Genomic DNA, 27,950 nt, shown 5'->3' with positions numbered 1-27,950 from the left:
TTGTGTTTTTTTTTTTTTTTTGGGGTAGCAGTACAAATAAAATGAACTCATTCGTTGTCTAAATTAGCTAAATGGAATATTTGGTATATTTTGCCCAAATAATCAATGATAACGAGGGGAAGATCCTCGTTAGTCAATTACATGTTGTTTTTTTTGTACCACCAGCACACATTTCTATATCAACTGGTGTGGTCTTTCTTCTTTTTCTTTTTTCTAACATAAAGTATCGCACACATTCAAGGCAACCATCTCCTCATCCTCGCTTAATGTCCTAATATTAGAGGTATTGTCGAATGTTCCAGTCACACGTGGAGGTAAGGGTAGTCTGACAACGAGCTTGATAATTGCCCTTTTTATCTCTGAGTGGGTTTCAAATTTAAAATGACACCTTCATTTAACGAGGCCGTCTCTCACGCTCATCCACACAGATACATTAGATCAACCCGTGGTACAATTTCAAACAAATAGACCACTACTGAAATATAAACACTACAAAGCATTACGCACCGTTCCACTTCAGTGTCTAGTGAGGAGCAATAGGTCAAGTCATGCCGCTGGGATGTTGTTTTTTTTCTGCCTGCAATGTGAATGTCTTCCGGAGTATGAAAAGTTGTGCAGCACGAAAGTAAAGAACAATCCTTTGACTCTAACCCAGAGGATTATAAAAGTTTGCATCATATCTTAGTATTCACATTCTGGTAATGGTAATAGGTTGCTGTTGGTCATCTACAATGGGTTTGGGATGCACCCCACACTTATTCAGTTATTATATCTTTTAACAAATCATAAATCCGTCAAAGGGAGGAGGAGTGTACCACTGTTACGACGGGGGCGGTCGGTGGGGGGAGGGGGGTTAGGTGGTGGTAGAAGTGGTCAGGCATGACTTGTTGGTGGGCCCAGCATCTCAGTTCATCTGTTCAAAGAATTTGTAGGTAGGGTTTTCGTAGCCATGGTTTTGCATTTTGGTGAGCTGCCGTTCCTCTGGTGTCAGCATGGGGTCGACCTGCTGCGAGACACACAGTGGCTCAAATTATCACACAGTAAATGACAGGGATGATGATGATAAAAACACGACCGGCAGGTCACAAACCACCCCATCCACCTGCCCTGAGCACTCTACCCTTCTGTTTGTGCAGTCATGGCCATGATGATGGCAGGAAGTGCAATAGGAAAAACGAGGAGGAGGAAACAGCGACAGTTCCAACTTCCTACTTGTACAGAAGGTTGCATCAAACTGTTGTCGTCCTCGCGCTGTCAATACAGCACACAGACTCATAGAAATGTTGTTCAGATGAAAATCTAAACGTCCACGTGTCTGAATAAACACGTTGAAAATACGCATATATGTGTATGAGTTCACAGGGACAGTGCAGAAAAGCAGCTTGTGAATCCTCAAAATGAAAATGGAATCTGTTTACTTTAGAGAAATGTAGAGAAGTTCATTTTCTGTTAATACTGCACAGTAAATCTTAAAAAGTCCTCTTATTTTGTCTGTTTTGGGGATTTTCTATTGCCCTGTTTTGCTTTCATATTATTTTGGGGTTGCCTCTTCTGTATTTCTGTAAGCTGCAATCTACAGGAAACAGAGATTCTTGCTCCTCTTATCTGTTGATTGTCATTGAAAAGCACTGCCTCCTTCTCTTTTATTCCCTCCCCCCTCGGTCAGGAGTGCCCTCCACAGATGCAAGTCTGACTTGATGTGGAGGGACACTCGGTAGTGAAGTGGCAGTGGGTAGGAACTGGTTTGTGATTGGGCCAAGGAGAGATAGAGAAATAAAGGAAGGATGGAGGATTGAGCACAAAAGATATCAGTCATGCAAGACAGGAACATGTTCAGCGACAATATTCTCCACAACAAACAAACAAACAAAAAACACATCATAAATAACTAGCATGGGGACGCAGTGATGAATGTAAGTTACCACAATGCCACCACAGCAAAACAGAAAAAAACAACAGAGGCTGTTGCACACATGCACATTCAGTGTGCAAGCAGAGAGCTGACTAATAAGGCGACACACTGGCGGTGTGAAAATATGCACTGAAAAGGTCAGCCTTACACACTGACAGTCTCAACAGTAATGACAGTAGTCTTCCGATATTGTTATATATGAGCTGTTTCTACATGAGCCTGAACAAGATGACGTTTGAACACTGTCTGCGCACAACCGCGTGAGGAGGCGTATATATATATATATATATATGTAAAAATATGTATCTATATATATATATGTGTATATATGCGTATATATGTATACATATATGTGTATATGTGTGTATATATATATATAAAAATACATATATGTATATATATATATATGTGTGTGTATACATACTGTGTATAGAGAGAGAGCAGAGCCACAGAGTCTTTAATAAGCTCTAACATTTCATATTTACTGAAAAGTGCGAGATCAATCACTTGTAACTTCTTCCCATAAATGTATGAACTATTTCTTTACATCGGTGGCATAAGAACACAGGTGTGATCTTATACAACTACTTTTGGATTTCTTAATAAAGGCCTATAGGGGGGCTCGTACCTCAACGATGCCATGACTGATAGTTCCATATGGCTTTCTGCGCACGAGCAGCAGACTGATTACCATCACCATGGCGATTGCCACAGCCACAACCAGCAAGCCCACCATGGCGCCACGGTTAAATGTCTCCAAGGCATCAGGTTGCTATGGAGAGAGGGTCGGATACAACATGTTACACAAGACATTTTTATTTGAGTTCATGTTCACTTCTTCGAGCATAAAAACACGTTTGCATTCAAACCTTACCAGTTCATCTCTTGCGATCTCAGCAGGCTTGTTGACTACCTGCTTGAGCTCTGCAGAGGTGTTGATCTGTGCATGGGAGAAATGTGAGATCTGCACTGTTTGCTGAACAGGTGTCCATGTCAAATTTCACCAAATCAATCCAACACCTTCTTACCTTTTCCTCATATTCATAAGTAGGACCTTTCTCAGATGTGTTATAATCAAATTCACAACCTGGAGACATGATTGATGGAGTTAAACACGTAAACACTGTGAGCGAAATTAAAATAACGCACATTTGTATATAGGAATAAAATGATGCTTCACAAGCTTACCTTCCTTATTAGGTTGTGGTTCTGGAGAGAGAGAGAGAAAACAGGGACAGTAGATTATTGTTTTATATATGACAAAAGTGGGATGAACTTAATGTTAAGGTTTGTAGGTGTGTGTATGAGTAAAGTGAGGGAGTGTACCGATGCGGGGAGGATACGGCCTGTTCTGGAAGGCTCTTTCCTCCTCTTCTTCATCATCCTTCTCCTCCTCACTCTCAGCCGGCAGGCGCACCTCTGTCGTGTGAGTCTCAGAGAAGGAGGTTGTCATGAGCTCGCTGATGTCTCCTCGCTCTGCCTTGACCAACTCCTCTGCAGGTGGGACATGAAGAAAAAAAACAGTCAATATCAGTACATGGAACTGAGAAAATGGGGCGGGCGACTGTTAAGCTTACGGATATCATTGTGCAATTCCTCAGCCAAAGTTGGATCCTTGTACAGCAGAGCAAGACTCTGGTTCATCCTCTCCTCAATCACATGGAGATGTGTGTACACCTGGAAAAATTTTCAAATACATGAAGCAGGGAAAAGACAGAGAGAAGCACTGACTCCTCAAATGAATCCAGAATGAAGCATGAAGACTTTTCATAGAGTCATGCAAGTTTTTGATGTGTTTTAAAGAAAATGGATTTAGTGGCTGTGATCTGAGATCATTCCTTATGAACGTCTTGTCTCACATCACAAAAGCACAGATGTGTGTGCAAAAGGCATTTCAGACCCACACACCTGGAACTTCATCTGCTCGGCCTTCTTGGGGTCAACAGCTGCAATGTGCTGGTAGTGCCTGAGCGTGTGCCTGCGGTCCTTCTGCTCTGCAGCCATGTATCGCTTCAGCGCTTGCAGAACATGCTCCGCCTGGAAAACAAGGTGAAGAGAAGCCATGCGCTGAGATACAGATACTGGCTGTTAGAGATAATGTGTGTTTTTGTTGTTACTTGCTTCACTCATGTCCTGACCTGTGGGGGATCCGACTGTACTGCAGTCAAGTAGTTCTCCAGCGCAAGGCGGCGGTTGTTGTTGAGAATGACCTCAACTCTGGCAAGATGAGTCTCCACCAGCCTCTGCCTTTCGCCGGCCACCTGCTCCTCCAGTGTCTGCAGCACAGACTGGAAGTGCTGAGAGAGGAAAGATGACGGCGCAGACACAGGGATGATGTTCCATTTTTCAACAGGAGACTTTCAAATGTAAGTCGATGAAGCAGGATGACAAACTTACCTCATTCAGCGCCTGTCGATCTGACTTTGGCAGATTCTTTGACTGGTTGTCCGCCTCTGCCCATTCCTTCATGATCTGACAATGAGACACATAATCGTCAGATACAGTAAAAAGCAAGGGATAGGCTGCTGGTGGCAGCATCTTATTCGTATCTATATCATGTATTTAACCAGGTAAGTAAAGTCTCATTACGATTCAAATCTCTTTTTCAAGAGAGACCTGGCCAAGACGGCCGCATCAGTGCACTTAAAAGTTACATCATAAAACAGACCATGGAGAACACAACCACCACAACACGAGCAAACAGGTCATTAATCAGATCTCAATCAGAGCAGCTACATCCATCAAGAGAACGCTTTTCACTATCCTATAAAACGGATTTTAATTCACCCAGAGTGATCAGTGCCAAAATATTCAATTCCTTTTAAGTCCTCGCTCTAGGGTGACGGGGTGGTGTATCTAAAAGTTTTTTTCCCAAGCTCTGTTCCGACTCTTGGGATCAACATTTGAAGAGAACTTTGAGAACAAAGAGCATCGTCAGTTTGTTTACGAACCAAGAGTTCACAGAGATACGAGGGGAGCAGTCCAAGAATACATTTATGTGAGAAAGTTAACCAGTGAGAGTGGTGTTTAGTGGGATTTAAAGGACACGCGTGATACAGAGCAGTTTCCATCTCATCAAACTCTCGATGAGAAAATAAATGAATAATAAATATACTTCCCAAAATGTCAGTTTTAAAAAACATACCTGCACCTTGTTTCTGAGCAACGTGGCTTTGCAACGACATTGTTTATTTTGGCGTGCAACATCACAGCAAAAATCAAACATAAAATCTACAAGCCGTACAGAAAGTGTCCTGAGATACTGAGCAAAGAAAAAAACGCATGCACGCAAACAGTCAGATGTGCTGCATGATAAACTCTATATTTAGACAACTTCGGTATTTAGATAACTTCAATGTCAGGCAAACAGTCTTTTGCTACATTCTGGTAACTACTGAAGCTAAAATCAAATTATTCCTGACAATAAGTAAGTATATGCTGTCCATGATATTTTTTTGGGGGGGGGACATGTGGAATAACACATACAGAGCATTGGCCCTGTCATTCTGACAATTACTTTAGTTCAGCGGGTGAAATAATTATGATCCGAGTCCGACCTGTCAACCTGTTCTTATCCCCGTGAAATTCACCTCATTGGTGCGCTTCATTCGGCGATCCTCTAAGTCGGTTTTGGCACGCAGGAAGTTGGCGTGTTCGGTGTCGTCCACGGGCTTCTCGAAATAAACATCAACGCCGTCTGTGGGACGGGGCGTAGTCACTGGACGGGAAAGAGAGAAAAGAGTGGATGTTGCTGTCATTTATTCTGCAAGAGCCAGAGAGCACCTCTGCAGTGATTCAAGTCCCAGTCAAAAATAGCAGGAGAGAGGGGAAATAAAATGTACACTGTAAATGTTGGAAAACTGAACAAATGTACATTTAATATTTGACTTCTTGCACTCGATATAGCAGTTCAACTGGAAACTAACTAAGCCGAAACGGGGAATATTGTCACCTAACATAGTGGAGGCAGACGCACTTGATTAAATAAAGAGATTTTCCTCTAGTTTTTGTCAAGGACAAGGACAACAGTCCAGTTACAGACACACTGAAATGAAAGTGTGAGCAGAAAAAGAACGTCAGGCACACTCACAGCTGTCGTCCTTCACCACTGATGATGAGCCCAGATAGTATGACGTTGGGTCGGGACCTGAGTCAGTAGGGTATTCATAATCCTCTGGATCTTTCACAGCTATTGCCTCCTCTTCCTCCTCTTCTTCCACGTCCTCCTCATCGACAACCCTCTCCTGCTCCTCTTGCTCCTCCTCCTCCTCCTCCTCGTCTTCTTCCATCCCTTCATCATCCTCCTCTTCCATATCGGCCTCATCTACATCTGTGTCAGGAGAGGGGCTTGCGGTGAGAGCCATTACTTTGGTACTGTGTGGAAAAGTGTGACAATCATTACTCTGGCGACCACACCAGCATCTCCGTGTGGTCAAGCTGAGCATATTAGCGTCTTACACAGAACTTAGTTTTCCACCGGTCTGTGACGTGAATGTCTGAAGACCAGCAGGGACGTCTCTCTCCTCTGCGTCTCCTTTACCAGCGGGATTCCCTCGACCTGGGCAGCACACATACTCCACGCCCCGGAAATGATTTCCACATGGCAGCAGCATGCCGTAGCTGTGAAGCTCAAGATTGTCTGCAGTGCATTCCTGAGAGGAAAACAATAAGATGTGCAATGTTACGAACACACACTGACATTTAGAAGCTGACATTTCTGCCATCATGCTTCATTTTGTTTATATGACACATCACATGTAATATGATGCTGTTTACAGGTACAGTATATGAAACCAGAGGTGACGGACTCCAGTCACGTGATTTGACTTTGTCGGACTTCTGACTTGAGACTTTCTTAATTAATGTTCGTGAAAGACTCGACTTGACTTAGACTTGAGTAAAATAACTCGATGTGACTTGACTTTTGGAATATTTCCATTTTCTCAAACATTGGGTGTCACAATAACAAACCTGGGAACTGAGTGACACCAACACCACTATGTAAAATGTTATTCAACACTTCAAATCCTACAAAGGAAAGTAAGACAGGAAGTCAGTTGGTTGCTATTTTTATCAAACACTTCAAAATCTGGTTATGATTAGTGCACAAAACATGCTGTTTTTTAAGTTTCCATGGTTTAACGTGGGCCTAATGTCAGTGTTCTTTACATTTTAGGCTGTGGAGTTTTATGTATTTTCATTTTATTGATGTTAACTGTATACTCCTTTTTTTTAATGAACAATTCAGTTGTATGGGACCATGACGCAGTCCTTACATTGTGTGGGTAATACAGTGTTTCTGTTACACATAAATCTCTAGTAGTTTAAAAGGACTGTCTCTTTTTAGCATGTTTAAATGTTTCAATTGTTTCACTTGACTTGCTTGAATCTTGCAAGAATGACTTCGGACTTGCTTGAGACTTCAAGGTTAAGACTTGCTTGTGACTTTTTGCAAAAAAATAAATAAAAGTGAAATAAAATACTGTTACTTCTCACTACAATAAGATATACGGTACGATTTTAAGTTCTATTTTTTTCTTTAGGGAATATAAAGAGTGGATGTCAAAGACACAAAGGAAGGTTTTGAACTTCTCTGCTCTGCACGACAACAATTAAGTTCAACACGTCGCTATTCCTGTTGACTGACTAAAAAATTTAAATGTAAATGTGGTCTGAAAACAAATGGTGAATCAAATTGCCCTTTTCCGTCACGTCTCACCTCTTTTGCAATGTTGTGCCAGTACACGTAACTCTCACAAGCATCCATCTGCTCCTGATGGAGGAATCGGCACCGGTCGGGAACCAACAGAGCCTCACTCACATACTCGCCCTCTGCAAGCAAGCGAGAGAGAGACGAGAAGTCAGTGTGAGCAGATATTCAAATCATTTCACAGTGAAGTGGATAAATGAGCACATGTTGTGATAATATACACAATAATTGAGACAGAGGCCTGACGGTGAACCAGAATAGTTAAATGGTGACAAGATGCACACATTAGGTCGCACAGAAAAGCGTCAATGCGTTAAGTGCAAGCATTTGGAAGAGACAAACTCCAGCTACACTAGTAAAGTCACGGACAAAAAGTAAAATGTGCTTCGATTATAATGAGTGTATAATATTATGAAGATAATAACAGTAGACGGCTCTCTTCTTTTATACAACAAGCCACAGACAACTGAGGAACAGGCTCTATATAGTTCCTTTCTGGTTAACTGGGTTTACTTGCTCTTCTTGTACATGAGGGAAATGCTTTCATCCCTATAACAGGCAGTGCAGTGGAAATCAAACAAGATGGAGCCAGTTCTCCAGCACTACAATAAAAGTGCCTCATGACTCCAGAGTGACTCACTGTTCATTACTAATACGCTGCGCCCCTCATCTATTGTTGGGTAATATTATCCCCTAGTGGCTTGAGGCAGGCAAGACTCTTCTGCAACACTGTGGAGCTGCAGTACGCGGTGGGAGGCAGTGGGAGAGAAAAAGACATCTAAAATCATGCTTATCATGATAGCGTGATGCATTTGTGGCACACTTTGAGACAGAATCTCTGTTTATGTCTTTGTATCGTATGTGATAGTTTGGATATTTCCCTATGAGATTCAGTAAGATCACATGGTTTAATAAAAATATCTGATATTTATTAAATTCGAATAAATAGTCACAGTAAACGTGGTGATCTGTTGTTTGTAGCTTCATATTTAACAGACAGACGAGAAGAGACCGGTACAAATGTTCTCAAGTGAACCGGATAAAGAGTGTTTTTAAACGAGGACATTAGTGTATTTCTATTATAATGAGATTTTTCAGAAGCGTGTGTACTGATACGAGATGAATGAATACTAAGTCCCTGGTATGAGTCTGGCTCTCTCACCATGTTTCTGCTCTGCTTCCTTTGTCAACTAATTTCACATAACAGATGGCATGACCTTGAGCACACGTACATTTATGAAGAAAAATGAGCTCCTTTGTGTTTGTCTCCATACGGGAAATGTAATCTTGCACATATTCTTGTAAATATCTAATGGCAGTGATGTGTGCTGTTCTTACCTAGACAGCGGTACGGCAGGACGATGAACGGATGTGTCTGGCAGTGTCCCCAACCTTTCTTACACCAGGTGCGGATGGTGACAGATCTTTTTGACTCCTCTATATGGGAGATCGAAAGCGCTGGGTACATCTGGATGTACAAGCACATGCAGAGACAACAGAGACACAGAGACAGATAGATGGATGGACAGAACAGAGGGGTAGAAGACAAGAGGAGCAGCATTCAGGAGAACAGTTTTAGAGAGGAGGTCTGGGCATTAGTTCAGGTGGCAAATGTGGCAGGATCAGGAAAAAACAGGAAGGGACCAGAGTCAGCAGGGGAGAAGACTAACAAGGGAACCAGTCAAGCAACTGCTCATATGAAGCTGTGTTAAACACTGGATTATAGCACAAAAGTAGTATTGTTATCTATCTATCAACCTGATAGGGAATAAAGATGTAAATTACAGTAGCTATAATCTGACATATATAAATTGCTACAATCGATACAATGGTGCAAGATTGCCTTTACAATTATAATTTAATATTTGTAAAGGACAAGTATGTGTATATTACAGGAAACCCTCTCTCCCTGCTATATATAGCGAAATATATAGATTAAATAAGGCAAACCAAATAAGTGAGAAATAATTACATTTGTCTCGTTTTCTCTCTGTCTTGTTGATTTCATATTTTCCACTTAACCAGTAAGATTCTGCTTTTGATAATGCTGCTGTTAGACATATTGATCCACACTGGTGCTGTTAGAAGAGCTGTTCCGACGTTGGGACCTTACCTCCTGACAGTAGGACAGGATTTGACTGGGATCTTTGAAGCAGCCCTGTCGGCCCTGAGGATCCGGCTCCCACTGTCCAGTCTGTTGGTTCATGTGCAGGAGCTGACGGCCACAGTACATGGCAATCTGCGGCTCTGCCTCCTGGGGGCCTGGCCCAGTCACCTTGGCCATGGCAAGAGCCTAGAGAGCAGAGAGGAAGAGAGTGAGAGAGACAGGAGAGGTGAGGAGGGATCGATGCAAACACAGTGCAAGATAATGTTGTGTTTGAAGCTGATCCAGGGTGGGTAGACCACAGATAATTCCTAAATGCACTTCGGCACTATCCAACATTAAACGGAGAGTGTAGGCCAGTGTGCAAGACTGAGAGTGAGAGAAAGATCGAAGCAGATGAGCAACGATGCAGGAGGGAACAGGAAGCAAATACACAGGAGGGTTTGATGCACACTGCAAGATTTAAGAGAATATTAGTGAACCTAAAAATCACAAAAAAACAATAGAAGACTCTCTTTTTAAATAACATTAATACAAATCCTGAGATAGTGACTGGTAGTTTATTCTTCATGTTTGCCAACAGTAGGGGAAGAAGAGAAAGCAGGTGGTCAAGTGTCCAACCAAATTATACACATGTATGCAAGTGACTGTTCTCTCCTCTTTCCCCTCCTCCAGCATTCTTCTAGGATGTTGTTATTGATCATCGGATATGTTGGCCCGGGGAGAGCGCAGGGGCCCCCGGCCCCCTTATGGAGGAACAAACAACAGCCAGCGCTGGGAGTCAGGTGTTAATACAAGCTCATTGACCGACAGGCCACTCCACGACATTAACACACAGCGGCACAAAGCCCAAGGAGGAATGAAAGAGGAAGGGGTTAGTTAGGGAAGGCAAAACGCTCTTTAACCAGCACAAACAAGGACTTAGGACAAGGATTTTGTTTTCTGTGACCACTTATCTATCACAAGAAGGAGCACAAGTCCATGTCTGCTTCAACTCTAGTCTCAAACATGCACAATAACACAGACTCCTGCAGATCACTCGGCTCAAGCAAAGGACGTTGGAATATTCATGGTGTTCTCATGGTGAGAACATGTCATGATGTTTACTGTCCAACCCACAGAACTTTTCAAACAGGCATCCCGCAGCCCGGAGCCTGTGCGTATCTCATATCCTTTCATCTGTGCTGACAGCCAGAGAGATAGACCTCACTGATGACAGATGAGATGAGCGACACTGCTGAGCCAATTTAAAGAAATTTGCCCAAAGGGAAGAAACTGCAGGGGGGGGGGGAGAATAAAAAAAAATAAAGGCGAACGACGCCACATCAAAGGGAAGCACCTCTTTGAATGACCAGAGCTCAAGTGTTTGAAGTCTAATTAAAATTCATACAGAATAAAATAAATATGTATGTGAAACCCTTTGAGTAAATGTTCAATAAATATAATAAGGCCGCAGCCGACACCGCTATAATTATGCTAAAAGGAGTCGGTGTTTCTGCATGTCTTTGCAGAATTCTTACAAATTACAGCTCTGCTTTTCATTACTGCTGACCACGTCCCGAAGCACAACAGAATGTAGATTTATGAATAGATTTTCCGCTACCTAATAGGCCATTTTTTAAAATATCAATTAGCGGAGACAGGTAATCTGTCACAGTGAGAATCACATTATTGTGTATATAAAATCAACACTTTATCTACTTTAAAATCGTATTTTATATTTTAGTTCAGGGAAATTAAATGAGAAAATCGCAGGTGAAACATATCAAAGCCTCAATCGATACTCGTTTGCAGCCAATTCTGAAGCTTCACCTGTCATCGCTTTGACATCTTGGCTGTGATTGATTAACCCAGTTAGTTTCAAGTCCCTGCGAGTTAATGACAACCACACAATTAAACGAGTAGAAACGTTTGGTTCTGCAAAGATTTGGAAACATTACTGACATTTACAACCAAAACAATTAAAAAGTGCAATAATACGTTCATGTTTGTAGATTTGCAAGGTCACAGTATAGGTACATATTTCAAAATAAAATCTGTATGAAATGTTTAATTCTGCCAGAAAACACTGTTTGTGTTCGCTGTTGGCAGAGCTTAACGGAGCTTCTCATTGGCCGAGCGTATTGTCGGATAAGCACAGAAAAACACTGCTGAAGCTGCTGAACATGCTGCTGAGCTAATGTCTAAACAGATATATCTCTTTGACTCAGGGAAGGTCAGTGCCACGAAGAAGAGAAAAAAAAACAAAAAAACACTTCCGGATATTTGAGAAGATAACCTGGCAGCTCCCCCAGGTCCAGCTCTCTTATTCTGCCTGCTCTCCACTACTGCACTTGCAGAAAATCAATGCTGAGCGACTGCAACTGTATCACCGCGCTCTCTCGCCAATCAATAGCAGTCCATCAGGAGCCTTAGGCCCTGACCTTAAGCATAGCAGGGCTGCACACCAAATCACTGTCCTGATGTGGGACCAGATTAGATCTCCCTCTGGTGATAACTCCCAATAAAAAATACCATTTGAAGATGCACCGTCTGTTGCTCCATGGCAACAGAACAACTCCTGCCTGTTTTTGACCCAGTTGGGAGAATAATCACACATCACCACACACTGGTTGCCACTTCAGACAATCCAGGCGACTGCATCACATAAAATGTTACTCGGTCTGACGTCAAATATTTCTTTTCTCTTACTGTGTGAGTCCCACACAGTGCAGTAGCGTGTGCTTCATTGTATTGTACTATTGTGTTTTCACTGCAATTATAGGAAGTGTTGTCAGTGTGTCCTTTCTGTCACTACCATAAAAGGAATTATTTGGCAGATATAAAAGGACACTCATTGTCACCGTTGTGGGGTATTTTCCATTTCATTTAACATCATGAAACGTTATTCTTTTTAAATGAAAAATCTGCTCATGCAACTCCAACTATTTAGGGACACATTGGGCAAGACTGTGCTTGTACCAGGGAGGAGTCTGATTTCATTCCAATGAATGTGGTTGTTTGCTTATGTCCTGGTTTTATTTGATCATGGTTAGTCACGAAGCTTTTACATTCAAGCCAGACAATTAGAGATATCTATATTTTTCTAAGTCGTAGAGTTTTTCCAACTGATTGAGTTATATCTATTCCTCTGAAACGCTAGATCTCGTACTTTGATACCAAAGTCCAACAGGCCAGCACAGAACTATGCAGCAGAAACGGGTGAGACAACCACGTGCAAAGACACAACATATAAAGAAGATGTGGATTACATCAGGGAAAGTTCACCTTCCATTCCATTTTTTGTTAGTTTTTGTTTGTTCAAATGCTAATATTACACTTACATTTACAGTATAGAAGCTATTTGATGCTATAAAACAAACTTTATTGACACCTTACATTGACCTTGACTTGACTTGACTCCACAATCACTATTATTCACACTCAGGCACCAGATAATATCACCAGTTCATGACGGCAGCACCTATATCCAGGATGGTTTGATTTTTGTACAGCAAAAAGGCAGTGAAGACATTTTGTGTGTCTTTATATTTAGTCTATGGCCTACTAATACTTTTTCTTTTCTTTTAGCAAATCTGATGCGTCCCATCAGCCACAGCTGCACTTTTCTGTGCTACTTACTGAATGATGATGATGAGTGAGCTCAAACTCAGTGAAATCTATTGAAAAAAAAAACAGGTTTTATCGGTAAATGTTCTTAATTTAATCAAAAGTTAATTGCAACAGATTATAATAATACAATAAAATGATTTGGTCCAAAGTAGAAACATTCACCAAGTGCAGATAAGACAGACAACAGTACCCAGGTGTAAAAGTATTAGATCTTCATTCACATCTAAAAACAGCTTTTGCTAAAAGCTACAGGGGTTTAATCATATGTCTATACCACTGGTCTGGTCACGTTTTTACTTACAAATGATATCTCCACTTTAATTTGGACTGACAACCATGCAGTCAAAGAGTTTGCGTGCAATTTCCATTTTGATGCCTATTAGTCTTTGGGGAGTGAAGGCTGATGTGGTGAGCACAGCAGCGTAACACACTCTGAAAACCATTGAGTGAGGCACACTCACTCTGGACAGACACGGTCTGTAAACAATCATGCCTCCGCTTCTGCGGTAAGAGACAGACTGCTGAGGTGCCCTCCAAATCTGAGTGAGAAAATACTGTAATGTACTGAAACTGGCTGCTATTCCCACATATCATGCCCTAGTGCTGATGAGGCTGAACAGGCGGAAAGTCCAGCAGCCTGACAGCTCCCCACTGCAGAGAATGCTGCATCATTAATAACAACCTGGTGATATAAAACCAGAGACTTGGGGACTTGGATAGACTTTCTCCCTTTTCACAAGGTCCTTTATCTCTGTTAACTCTCTTGATATTCTAATTTACCCAGCCCAGTTTCTCCTGTATTCACTGCATGCTTGCTGACTGTGCTGCCCAACTTCATAATCACATGTACCTCCACAGTCTCCATGGCAATAAGCATCACGAGGAAACAAAGTCATCTCTCACGGAGAAGAACCCTCTGTGCACTGAGGCAGAAGTTGGCGAACAGCTGCTGCAAATATAACAATAGCTTCACAGATACATAGTCAAGGGAATTGTGACGTAGTGTGGAGAACCCAAAATATACGCCTGTCGGGTGGCGAGTTTGGGCCGAGGCAGAACATTTATATGTTCCTCCAGCATCTTCATCTCTCTCCTAATTAAATTTTCAGCACCTGTTCCACCCTTATGTTGCAGGATGACTTCATCCTCTGTAATGATGCAATCTCCTGGACCTGGCAGGCAAGCCAGAGCTGCAGGGGCGGAAGGGAGGAGCCCACCCATCATTTGTCACCTTTTTTTACAAGCTGCTGCCAGACTGTACATTGGAGCAGATTGTCGTAAATGCACCGGAGGCCTTTAGTGCTGCTGTACTGCCGCATGTACTCCCACAATCATATGGATTGGGACAGATTCTATTATGGCCATGTTGAATAGACTTAACACGAATTAGGTTCACTTTGTGCAAAATACACTGAAAAACACACAAGCTATTACATCATCTGGTCAGAGATGCATGGCAGCAGGGATCTTGCTTTACATCGAATAATCATTGCGGGACATCATACTCCCAAGGAGCTAATCTCAATTTAGCAACAGGGATCTGTGGTATCCCATGTTAACGAAATACATTATGTAGAATGTAACAAAAACAGAACAACTTAAAATTCCCACATCCGCTTGTTTGTCTGGGTTTAATTAGTTTAACACAACAAAAACACACCTCAGAGAATAAGACCGAGCTCCTACTAGACCTTAACTGGAGAGTAATGAAATCATAGCAGGGACATTTGCACATGGCTCAAGGCAGGACCACAAATGTTGACTCTACAGGAATAAAAATACTACCATTAGATTTTGTTCAATTCAATTAAAAAGAAGAGTCCAAAATATGCATATACTGATTTATGCTGGGAAAAGGATTGCATCTGCTTAGTAACACTATCGACAGACAAATTGCCATCACTCATGTAGACAGCAAACCCATGAACGAATAGACCTCATAAATCCATAACCCATGCACGTATGCACACACAGACTCACACACATACAGAGCCAGGGCTTCCTGGGTATGTCTTTGTGCTCCTTTGCAGCACAGATGGCTGAATAGTGGGTGTCTTCCTGTTCTCTGGGCCCCTCCCTCACTCTTTATCTTCCCCCGTCACTGTTCTCCCTCCACCTCCTCTCAAGGCTGAGCACCTCAGCCACCCGATCCCTGATAGGCCTCCTTCGTCTTCCATAACAGCTTTCACACAGTGCCCAACACTCCTCCCTATACCGAGCCAGTGCTAAATGGGCAGATAGATTTAGGAGCATTCATCACTGTAATCATGCTGCTTAATTATTCATAGGCTCCATCAAGCCTCTTCCTGGTGTGGCATGTAGTTATTAGAGAGAAGCAACATTAGTCTTCCAAGCTCGCATGGTGCAAAGCGGACAAAGGAGGATAAAACAGGTTGGCTCTGTACACTGACACTCATTATTATACAGCTCCGACTAATGGCTAATTGAAGCCATTCATATTCTATTTAGAAAACATGGATGGACAGAGCAGAAAATATTTTGTTCAACAGTAGACCTTTAGGCGTAGCAGTCTCAATACTGTCTGTCTCATTTCAGTTCTTGGTGACCAAACATTTTGGTTGGAGAGATGGTTAAACATCACCACCTCCACTAAGTCAGGCTTCATCAGACCAGATTACAGGGTTTCCATCCCCATTTGGGCACATTGGGATCAGATGGCCCCATAATCACCACAGTTCATCTAGGTCTGAAACAGCAGCCAAAAAAACAGCTCCAAATATTTGAGTTTGCTTCAAAAAATATCTTAAAATAGGGGAAACGTCAGATGGCATCATGGCAAAGGACTCCATAGATCTAGGGCCAGCGCTGCCAACTATTTCAAACTTGTGGTCATTTAGTCAGTTTGTTTACTTGGAGTTGTGCTCACTAGGTTCTGCATGCACAACCCCAGGGTGGCATCTCTTTTTCAAGGCTTTTATCTTTCTGACTGGCACATTACAGGCTGCTCCAGGGGGAATGGAACCATCACCTGACTTCTCTTTAAAGGTCATTGTCTCCTCATGGAATCACATGCCTTCAGTTAGATAAAGACTTCTCTGATGTATGACAGCACCAATGGATTCAGCTAAAGCCTCATACCCACAAGACTATCCCAGCTGCAGCTCATACAGTATGACTCATAAATATCATGTTCCCACATATTTTCTTTCGCCAGTCCCTTTTTTTTTTTATAACACACTCTCTGTTGCACACAATTGAATTTTACATTTTACATTTTTACATGTTTCCTGTGTGAGCTATTTTTAAAAACACATCCTCCCTTTCAGCAGCATCCAGTGCAATCAGAAGAAGAAAACAGGAACAATGATTTCACGTGTGGTTTTCCCAGTTCCATGTATTGAGCAATATTGAGCAATATTCAGAATAAGATAAGAGAGTGTGATACTTGAGTAGATTGAACTAATATACATGTCTGCCTCTCTGTTCCACCCACACTTCAGCAAATGCTTCCTGACTCAGGAACTAAAATGACGCCACACTGCACATGGTTTCTATCCAGAAAAAACCTGAAAACCACACATCGTAGTTGGTCACAATTGACTGCCTCCACGAGCAACTGTCTCCTGCAGATATGTGGGAGTCAGACAACTGTGTCATAATGTGTCATGGATCCAATCAGAGAAAAAAACAAACAGATTTTTGGAAATGTTAAAGGACCCAGCAAAGAGCCAGTCACTCGCTTCAGCAGAGCCAAATGACGTGAATTCACCTTCTGGAAGTTCTGCTGTTATGCAACATTGCTGAACCTCCTTCACAGTTAAGCAACACATCATAGGGACGCCAGCAGTTTAATGCCAGTCACTGTGAGGCTGCAGATGTGATTTCAGCCTGAAGAGCTGCCTTACCTCAGGGATTGAAGGAATCAACGGCTTACCAGAGATTTGAGCACTGCACTGTATGAAACATCCTAACGTCAACACAATTGCCACTGAATTAGGGGGTTTTCAGAAAACACACTGAGATTGACATAATGCAAACAAGCTCTGTAAATCTGCATTTATATGGTAAATACACTAGGAGGCTTGAATCAGAGCTGGGATTTGGAAATTCTAAATTCTATTACCAAGTACATTTTATGCAGTGGCAACTAATATAGGAAACACGAGATCAATAATTTTATAAGGGCTACTTTTTTTCTTATATCATCATTATTTATGATCAAGTACTGTGATTAAACCACCCACCAACTCACCCACAATTTTAATAACTGAAACAAGGAGGGCATGCTGTATAGATAATACATTCATTTAGCAGCTGACTGAGACACAAGGCAAGCATGTATTTGTGGAGGGAGATAAAATAGGAGCCCTTAAAGCAACAACAAAATGCCCTTAAGCATGTTTGAGGTTGTTTAGGGGAATCTCAAAGCTTAAATAAGGGCATGTTTAGGTTCAAAGACCATAATAATTCATCCAATCCACGTGTAGACAGACAGCCTTGAGGACACTCTGACACACAGCAGGTAGCCAGCATTTTCTTGCCTCATTATCTCAATCTCTGGACCTTTGCTGCCTCTCCCAGCTCTCACTGTGTCTTTGATCATGGGAATGAAATGTATTTATTCTTAATTTATTAGCAGTGTGTCAATGAGTTTAACTCATCCAGCATATGTATGATTTAACACACAAAGCATTATATTTATGCTTTGCCTCTTTACTGCATCTCTTTGTCTCTTATTTATGCACATATACAATTCTGATCCAACCATGCCCCTGGGAGCCTGTCTAGCAGATGTATTTTATGGAAATGAGGCTTTGAGATTATATTGGAGGCACAGTAGTATACATATATATATATATATATATATATATATTTATATATATACAAACTGATCTTTAACTGCCAGTGAGTGTTCAGAGACCACTATGGCTACCCTGACCCATTTACACGCAGCAGGTTGAGTTGAAACCTTTTCTCACAGGTCTCTGGGTGAGTATGTTGCCATACTGGGAAAATGGCTAATGCTGGGACAATGTTCCCACTTATTTAAAGCAAAGAAAAAAAAACAACAACAAAGGTCTGCGGGAGACAAAACTTGACGGAACATTGAGCAGCACGGCTCTCCCTCACTTTGCGTACATCGTCTTCCTCTCACTCGTCGTCCCTCGTCATCTGTCGCTCTTGTTCCCATCAAACCACGTAAACACGCGTTGTTTTTAGCCCTCTCCTCTACGTTCATCACTCTCAGCATCACTTGGTCACTTAGGGTGGTTGCTATGGTAACACCACCCACAGGAGGCAGCTACCTCGCTGTTACCATAGAAACTGGTTCCCTACAGAATTTTAAGCAAGTCACTCTCTCTCTCTCTCTCTCTCGCTCTCTCAAGCTCGTTATCAGTCTCTCTCACCCTCCCTCTCTCGTTTTTCTTTCTTACATGAAAGAGACCCCATATGTTTGGTTTGACCTTCGATCCTTGGCAGGTCGCTGAGCGCTGGCTTAATGGTCAGTTAGCTTTTCTCATCACTGCCTGTTGGTTGTTTACAGGACACATAAATTACTGCACAATACTAGGCCATGCTGAGTCAAGAGTATATTTCTAGTATATAGAACACCAACCAAAATATGATATAATATAATATAATATAATATAACACAAACATTAATACATTTATAGGAATCATTTTTCAAAAAGTGTGTGTATGTTCTTATTATTCAACACAAGAAGAACATGATATTTAGTCTGATGCCTCTGCTGACAGAAAAAAAACTATTAATGATACCTGAGATCATGTCAGGCTGACATGTCCTGTCTTGCCGTAACCCTCTCAGTGATATTTTAGAATGGGCCACTCTGGTGAGATAGTGTGTGCTCTGCAGAATCACTCAGTAGATTAAATATCAGCATTATCTAATTACCTTAGGCCATCAAGTTTCCACAGACTGTCGCACTGAAGGAAAATTATTTTAATCATTGAGACAATCTGTAAACTCTGTGGGCTGTGAACCTACATCTAAGTGTTGTAGTTGTCTTCTTCGAAGCCTCAGCTACACTCATGTGAAGTATCTAATTTGTCAGGCGAGCACAATGACCTGAGCTGAGAAAAAGAATAAAATGCTATTTGTCTGTCTCATCAGTGGCTCAATGAATCTTATTGCTCATGACTAACAGTAGCCACAGCAGCATCGGAGTCTCTTAATTTGCAGAACCAGTGTCAGCTGCTGTATATGGTCATGAGGCCAAAAAATGTCTGCAATTTGTTTTTAACTAGTTTTTTACCTAAAATAGTATTATAATAATAGTAACAATAATGGTAAGCAGAAACAAGCCAGTGCCATTTACTGTGAACTGTATAAAAATATATTCAGAGTCAGCCGCATGCATCTTTTGAATAATCTATGCTGGGGTTGCGGAATACTGATCATCGAGTCAAATGCTGTGGGTACATTTTGCCTCAAGGGAGCGTGCGTGTGAGACTCCTTTGCTGCAAATGCTCCCTCTTGTACTACAAATTCCATCCTGAGACACATTATCATGAGCAAACAAACATCTACTGGTAATGATTTGGTTGCATTGCTTTCTTTTTAATCATTTACTCCAAAACCGCTGAAATTAAACGGAATACTGATTTACAAGGGTGATGTGCAGAATTGTGGCAAATACAGAGGGATAAAGTTGATCAGTCACGCCATGAAGATGTGGGAAAGAGTTTCTGAAGCTCGGTTAAGGGAGGAAGTGAAGACCAGCAAACAGCAGTATTGGTTCATGCCGAGAAAGAGTACCACAGATGAAATGTTTTGCTTTGAGAGTGCTGATGGAGAAGTACAGAGACGGTCAGCAGGAAGTGCACTGTGTCTTTGTAGACCTCAGGAAACCTTATAACCTGGTGCCAAGAGAGGGACTGTGGTATTGTATGAGGTACTTGGGAGTGGCAGAGAAGTATGTGAGGGTGGTGCAGCACATGTATGAGGACAGTGAGGCAGTGGTGAGTTCAAGGTGAAGGTGGGATTACACCAGGGATCAGCTCTGAGCCCCTTCTTGTTTGCAATGGTGATTGGCAGGTTGACAGATGAGGTCAGGCAGGGGTCTGGACTATGTTGTTAGCAGATGATAAAGTAATCTGTCGTGGAAGTAGGGGACCGGTAGGGGTATGCACTTGAGAGAAGAGGAACGAAGGTTACTAGGAGCAAGACAGAATACCTGTGTGTGAATGACAGTAAGAGAGGCGGTCCTCTGACGATTCAAGGACTATAGTAGCTAAAGCGGATGAGTTAAAATACCTGGGGTCAACCATCCAAAGCAATTGGCAGTGCTCAAGGGAGGTGACAGACAGAGTGCAGGCAGGGCGGAGTGACGAGAGACAAGATGATAGCAGCAAAAGTGAAAGGGAAGGTCTACAAGACAGTAGTGACACGTGCTGTGATGTATGTCATTGTCTACAACACAGGAGGCAGAGCTCATGTTGAACTGTTCCAAAATAAAGTAAGAGAGGCAAGGTTGAGAAGGTTTGGTCACACGCAGTGGAAGGATAGTGATAATACTGGACAAAGGATGTTGATGATGGAGCTGCCAGGCAGGAGGAAAAGAGGACGGAGCACACGGAAAAGGGTTATGGATGTTGTGAAGGAGGACATGAGGATACAAGAAATAGGGCAAGATGGAGGCAGTTGATCCGCTGTGACAACCCCTAAAGGGAGAAGCCAAACGAAGATGCTAACTTCAATTCGCTGCTGACACTTCCACTTCACAACTGAATCAAACAAGTCCTCACAAGCGAGTGATTGTCAGAGTCCTAAGAAAATTGTAAGGAAATTACTAAGAGTTAATGATGTTATGTATTGAAGGGAAATGTCTACAATAAAACCAAGTTGAGGGAGTTCAAGATTAACAACTTGTTTGAGGTCAAAATATACAGTCTACAAGTGCACAGACCGTCTGAAGTGATTACCACACCATCCAGCAGAGGGTGCTGTGAGCACAGCTTGGCCTTTGAGCTAATCTGAATGCTGTCTTGGTCCTAAAACTCAGTGACCATAATGTTTTTTTATTTAATGTTTATAGTTTTGCTGGGAACACAAGCAAGTCAAGATGTGGACCATCACCACACCAAAGCATTTGAAATGCAGCAGGTGAAAGTATTTCTGATTCTACACCATCATCAGTTATATTATTATATTGGGGACTGCAGCCCCTTCCTGTGCGTAAAAACGCAGAGCCACACAGGTGCCTCCTTCAGATTTAAACAGCCAGGATACAGGACTCATATCTCATATCTGATGGTGCAATTGTCTCATACAGGTGCACCTGATTTTTAAAGAGAATGTCAAACAAAACCCTGATTGGTAGAATTGATGTTACGCCAGAAACACACACATTTCAGACAAACAATACAAACTTTGTGCCTCTCTTGTTATACAAAGAGGCTGTAAATACAAACATTTCAGGTTTGCACCTTCAAATTAACACAGCCAGACCTTTATTTTGAAAGGAAATGTATGCGTGAGGTTATATGCCAGAGCTAAACTATGTATTTTTATAGCCTTTTATTTTTAAAATGTAAATCATATGCATTCTGCATACAAAGCTGGATTAAATGATTAATATTATTTTCACTTTTATTTGTGGCCCTCTGTTTGTTTCCTTCCACCTTAGAAGTGTCGTTTAAGGGTTAAATCTTGGATTTAGGGTTTGGTATATAATTAGATTTAGGTGAAGGATAGATTAGGTAAGCATTTAGTTGTGCTGATTAAGGTTAAGGTATGGGGCCAGGAAGAGCATTAAGTCTGAGTGTCCTCACTATGAATGTGTGGGTGCAACACATAATATTAGTTTGAGCTGGATTTTTGGAAAAAGAGCCCAGTCCTAGTGTACAATTGGCATATTTCATTACTTCTCAAAACAACTTTATAATATACAGGATAATTGTAATATTTTTATGTTGATTTTTATTTTATAATGGTCAAATGATGCAGAGTCAGATATAGAGGCAGAGACTGGCAAGAATGAGGAAAAAAATAAACAAAAGGAGGCTTGAGAGTATAAATTATTCAGGCACAAAGTACAAACAAGAAAAGTGAAAAGATGTCACTGGTCACTGACGGCTGGCTGAGACAGATGGTGGATCAGTGTCTGGCAGAGTGGGTATCTGAGGAGGGAGGGGGAGTGGGGACGGGGAGGGGGGGAGTGTCTATGGGCTGAAGCAGGATGAGAACAGTAGAGGCTGGAGCAGAGACAGAGAGGTGGAGGAGAACGGAGGGGGGGATTTTCCTTTGAGTTCTCTAGAGGCTTGGGAGTGGACCTGGACGGCGGCGAAGGGGAGGATGTGGGCACATGAAAACCAGGTAGCATGAAGACAGAGGGCTGGCGCAGGAGTGTTGAGAGGCTGCGTGACAAGTGCCAAAGCCCTGTCAATACGCAGAAGCCCAGACCTTTCTGCTTCATTCAATAATTGATGCAGCTTCTGCAGCGTGCCATCTTTAAGAGACAGCAAGCGTGTGTGTGTGTGGATGCATTTGCTCTTCACAGTTATCTGTGAATGTAAGTATGTGCCCTAATTGTGTTTATCTGAGTGGTTTCTATCCATCAATGTCGCTGTGCCTTTCTCACACTTTGATTAATGCCACTGACGTTTATTTTTTTAACTCCTTAGTGAAGCAAGAACAACCTGTCAAAAAGCACATCCACTTAACAGCTTCTCAGCTGCCGCTGTTCTTCAGTAGAATGTTAATACCGATCATTCTCTGTGCACCCAACAACCTCAAAGGCCCACAAACAAAGCAGCCAGGGCCGTTAAGGAAATTGGATTTTTCAGTCCTGCTTTCATATAACTCAGTGCTTCACTTTCTTGCCTCTGCCCTACCCCATCTCATTTCAAGGCCACCTTTGAATACATGGACATGACAGAGACTGATCTCTGTGCTTCCCCTACTGCCCAGACGAAGCAGCATTAGGACTGCACCTCTCCATTATCTAAACTCCAACCTACATAATGCTCAACATGCATACATCACTGACACTCACTCTCTCTCTCTCTCTCTAATGCTCTCAAATCATCCACTGTGCCAGGTAATCCCTCTTTTCTTCCTCCTCTCACCAGCTCTCAATCTCCCTTCACTACACTCTCTGTTTTTCCTCCTGGTCATGGAACAATAGTGTTATAAACCACACTGCAGATGTGTGTCCCACTGGCTGCAGCAGGATCAAACATGCGGGGACAGTAATGACCTGGTGCATCACTGATAACACACCAGTAAACACCGGCATGGTTCCCGTTCAGGCTCTAGTTCCATTTGGAACCATGGTGCTCTCAGTGTCGCCACTCGTGTTTGACATGGATTGCATTGAGCTTCTATAAACTTTCATTCTGTTTATTGAGGAAATTTGAGTTTATCCATCATTCGAGCAAACACAGTTTGCTGATAAGGAGATAATATTATTTGTTTCTTTTGCCATATTTCCCTGAAATGATGTGTGTTCTCAGATTACACTGACACACTCACTGATGACATAACAGTTGTAAATGCTGACCTTACTTCCCTAATCATTGTTAATGAAAAGTGTTATATATATATCTGCTTAATCTGACATTCAAATGGATTTTTAAAGTTTTTAAGTCATCTTTAAGGCATGACCTTTAATCCATCTCCTTTTTTGAAATGTTATCCCTTAATTGTGTGCAACCTGGAGAATGATGTGCACTCTGAGAAACCAAATAAATGACCTCATCAAATACAGTGCATCAGTTTATGCATGCCAGAAGATAGAGATGGCATAAAATGATGAGCCTTGCAGGCGAAGGTTATTAAACTCTGAATTGGGAATTACTACCTTTCCAACTCAGACAAAGAATTTGAAATATATAAGAGGATGTTGGCAAAGGTTTCCTGAATCTATACCGGGAAGGCATAGATTCCAATTGATATTTATAATATAATTTGATATATGTATAATTGATATGTTTTCTGTCTGGGCAAACACACACACACTCTACCTTCCCACCCAGAATCTCTAAAAAAACATTTCCTTACGTACAATGTTCTGTAGCTCTCATTTCACAATGACTTTGCAGGATTTAATCCAGGTGTGTGTTTGTGTGTGTCTGTGTGTGTGTGTGTGTGTGTGAAGAGGAAGCCAGACAAAGAAAACAGGAACAACACGTGATACAATAAAATGATATGTTTTATGCCCACTGGCACACAGATATAGTTTAGAAGAGTGAGCACACGAGAATCCATTAGTGGAACCTGATTATCTCTTGGCTCTAAAATTCATTAAGTGAGTGAAAGGGCCGTGTATGTGTGTGTGTGTGTGTGTGTGTGTAGGGGTGGGGGTGATCTGGTTGTCGTATCTTTCGTCTTTTTTTAAACAAATCCTGTTGTGTTACTGCTCTGAAAGGTAGATGCTGTGGGAGGTCCATGACTCTGTGTGGCTGTGTCCACTACATGGTCTGAAATTGCTGGATTTCTATTTCATCATCAGCAACAACAAAACCGGCTTCCAATCATTCTGCTCTTTCCTCCCTGATTGTCTTCCTTTTTCCTCCCCTTTACACACTATGTTTTCTCTGGTGTATACTGAGAATTGTAAATACAGTTGATGTAGTACATATTTCTGGATCTGGCACTGTTGAAGCTGGAGTGTTCTGGTCCGTACTGTAGCCATGTAACTTGATTAATGTGCAACTGGCTGATTATTGCTGAGAACCTTTAGTGCCTCGTCTCCATTCTATTTTTTTTAACATCATGTATGGCTATTCACAGGTGCAATACTGTATGATTGCTTTCAGAAATTACATTTTTCCTAACAAAGCTGATTGCAGTGAAGTCTGCCTTAATGTTTTTGCTGAGATGTTCACAATTTCACTTTTTCAATTTCAATGTTTCCCTAATGTTTGGGAACTGAAAGTTATCACTTCCATAGGACTACTAGACACCGTTATGTGGTATTTTATCATTTTATCCACTGATTTCTTTAAAAAAAACAAAAACATTTTCATTACAGTAGGTAACATGGAAAACAATGCTACAGAATGATATGTGCATTTCATTACTATAGCTTATCAGCCCATATATATTGTAAGAAAATTATTGGAAAAAAGCTAATCAAATAACGGAGATGTGTGACATCCGACAATCACATACAAATCTGATCAATGAAAAACATTCAATACAATATCATATAACAACCTCACAGCATGTTGTTTTGCCATCTATAACCACTTTTAAGTTCCTGCATCTATCAAAATCGAGCTTTATTTTCAGTGTTAAAAGAGCCCAACAATGAAATTACAGTACTCAACCTAAAGACACAACACATTAAACAAAATATCGCACACCAAATATAAAAAAGAAACAATTGTTATTACTGCATGTCTGCATTCTTGTTAGAACTAATGGAGCAACTGTAATCCACATAAAGGCTGCTGACGCAACAAACAACACATTCAATTAAAGTTTGTTTTTCTAGTACTGCCCATTAGTGCCAGGTCACACCGAGCATCTTCACAGGTCACCCATGAAGGTGTTTATTTGTGTCAGCTTGCAACAGTTGACCTTTTGTGTCAGGATGAGAACGGTATGTTGTGTCAGTTCCAGCGGAGATTTGTGGGAAGCAGATGGACTTGACATAAGTGACAGGCTGGCAGTGATGTGTCCATCACAGCAAAAACACAGCACGAGGAGGCTGAGAATTTGTATTCCAGTTCACTTGAATTCTTGAATTCACTGGAATTCTTTTCCAACCCCAGAGCACAGTCTGATAATTGAATTTACAAATGTGATTATACCGTATTTAAATGATGAAATTATTACAATGTGCTTACAAAATTAATATTGCACTATAAAAGAGAGGGGTCACAACACATTGCCCACGGTTGCATATTTTTATGTGTGGATGCTGCGTCAATTGAGGGAAGCTGACAGTTTCATTAGGACTAATGCCACAGTGTAATCCAGCCAGCCGACCCCCTCACAGTGTAATCTTCAGTGTCAACCTTCATGGGCAGGTCGCCTTGTATGAAGCTAAAGCCTGATTCTCAGCACAGCAGTAATCCCACTAAGACCCTTCGAGAAGTGAAATTATTACAGAATTAAAGGAGAGGCTTTATGACTGTGAAAGACGGCTAATAAATAAACATCTTATATAAATCCTCTCTAAGTCTGTGCTAACATCCGTCGCAATCATCCTCACTCCTACGTCAGATACCAGGAGCAGCAGGTTTGTTCCTCCTTCATTTGCAAGTGGAAACGTGCATTTGACTTGAACCACAGCTCCAGCTAGGACATCATGACTCAGCCTCCCCCTCTTCCTCCTCCTCTTCCTCACCGACTCCCCACATTCACACACACACACACACACACTTCTAACACCATCCTCCTGCTCCAACCTGAATTCATGCCACAGTTGTATTACAGCGGGAGACGATGGGTGACCGGAGAGTTATTGAGAAATGAAGGTTGAGTCTATCAAAGTGTGCTGTACGTGGTGATGAGCAGGAGACTTCCATTATCTACTCTCTAGATACTGATGGACACAGATGCATCTAGAATACAGAAGAAAGCCTATGTCTCTCATTGGCATCATGATCACACACTCTATGTCCAATGGTACGTCAAAGTCACATGCATTTTAAAGCCAAGCACATTCAGTCTGAAGTATGAATACAAGAAGAGCACACACGCACTCACTGTCTTACATCTTTCTGTAAGCTTTTTTATCTAACCCTTACAGTGTGCCTTCACGAAAAACCTAATTAAAATGTGCATGACTCCACCCTGCCCTGCCACCCTCCCCTTAAGGCACGGATGGGAACGGGGGTTTTTCATCTCTCAGGGCCAGATGGGACGAAGAGAGATTGGATTTGATCTCCATCCCTTCCTGCACAGAGCAAAGGGCCTGTGCCACAATGCATCATCATATGGCAGACACAGGCCCGGACTTGACGCAGCCCTTTATCCTTTAACTATGAGCGTGCATGTATACACATGTATATATATATATATATATATATATATATATATATATATATATATATATACACACATAATTGTCCTAATATTTGAACATTGCATTTAAGAGGACGTCAGGTGCTAAATGAAAAATGCCCAGGATGAGGGTGTGTGTCAGCAATTGCATTATATGCACACACACTACATTAATATGTATGTATATATATACATACATATATATATATATATATATATAGATAGATAGATAGATAGTGCGCACACACACACACACACATATATAGAGATAAAATGGAACGCGCCATCGCTACAAATGTTCCAGCTTGTTTTGCTCTTACCTCGACGTTTTCCCACACGCAGCAGGACAATACAGCCATCAGTATAGGTAACGCTGCGGTATGTCCCATTTTCTCTCGCCTCGCTTTTGTCTCTTTCTGGTGACGAAGTTGAAATAACAGACTCCAGCAGACGCTGTCTGGTTACATGAGATGAAGAGGTGATGGACAGTGCAGGTCTCGCGGCCCCTTTTCCAGCGATATCTCCTGCGTCTGCGTCCTGATCCCTCTCACCAGCTGGAATTTAATGTGGATGAAGCCTGACAGAACCAAGCCCTGTCTCTGCGGGTATTTATCAGAGTTTTCTCACGGCCCTGCATGTGACTTAGTGTGGAGAGACATCTGGTGGTGAA

General features: G+C 41.7%; 1 protein-coding gene across 2 annotated transcripts; it reads right to left on the bottom strand.

Annotated features, from left to right (window-relative positions):
- aplp1 (amyloid beta (A4) precursor-like protein 1) lies at positions 1–27,866 on the bottom strand. Of its 2 annotated transcripts, none has more exons than XM_058647026.1 (17): positions 27,601–27,866; positions 9,736–9,915; positions 8,961–9,090; positions 7,632–7,744; positions 6,371–6,564; positions 6,003–6,286; positions 5,503–5,630; positions 4,310–4,384; positions 4,051–4,209; positions 3,821–3,949; positions 3,490–3,589; positions 3,239–3,406; positions 3,101–3,121; positions 2,941–2,999; positions 2,787–2,852; positions 2,541–2,684; positions 1–1,006 (listed from the first exon to the last, which is right to left on the bottom strand). In XM_058647026.1, the coding sequence occupies exons 1-17, from the start codon at positions 27,667–27,669 to the stop codon at positions 905–907; spliced, it is 2,121 nt and encodes a 706-aa protein (XP_058503009.1). In that variant the 5' UTR covers positions 27,670–27,866; the 3' UTR covers positions 1–904. The 2 variants fall into 2 exon arrangements, with proteins under 2 accessions (XP_058503009.1, XP_058503010.1); XM_058647027.1 differs by having other exon boundaries at positions 1–1,003; positions 27,601–27,865.
- Between the last annotated feature and the right edge of the window lie 84 nt (positions 27,867–27,950).

This window comes from Solea solea, chromosome 13 (assembly GCF_958295425.1).
Source record: "Solea solea chromosome 13, fSolSol10.1, whole genome shotgun sequence".
In the NCBI taxonomy this organism is placed as follows: domain Eukaryota; kingdom Metazoa; phylum Chordata; class Actinopteri; order Pleuronectiformes; family Soleidae; genus Solea; species Solea solea.
This window is presented reverse-complemented; position numbering and strand designations above follow the sequence as displayed.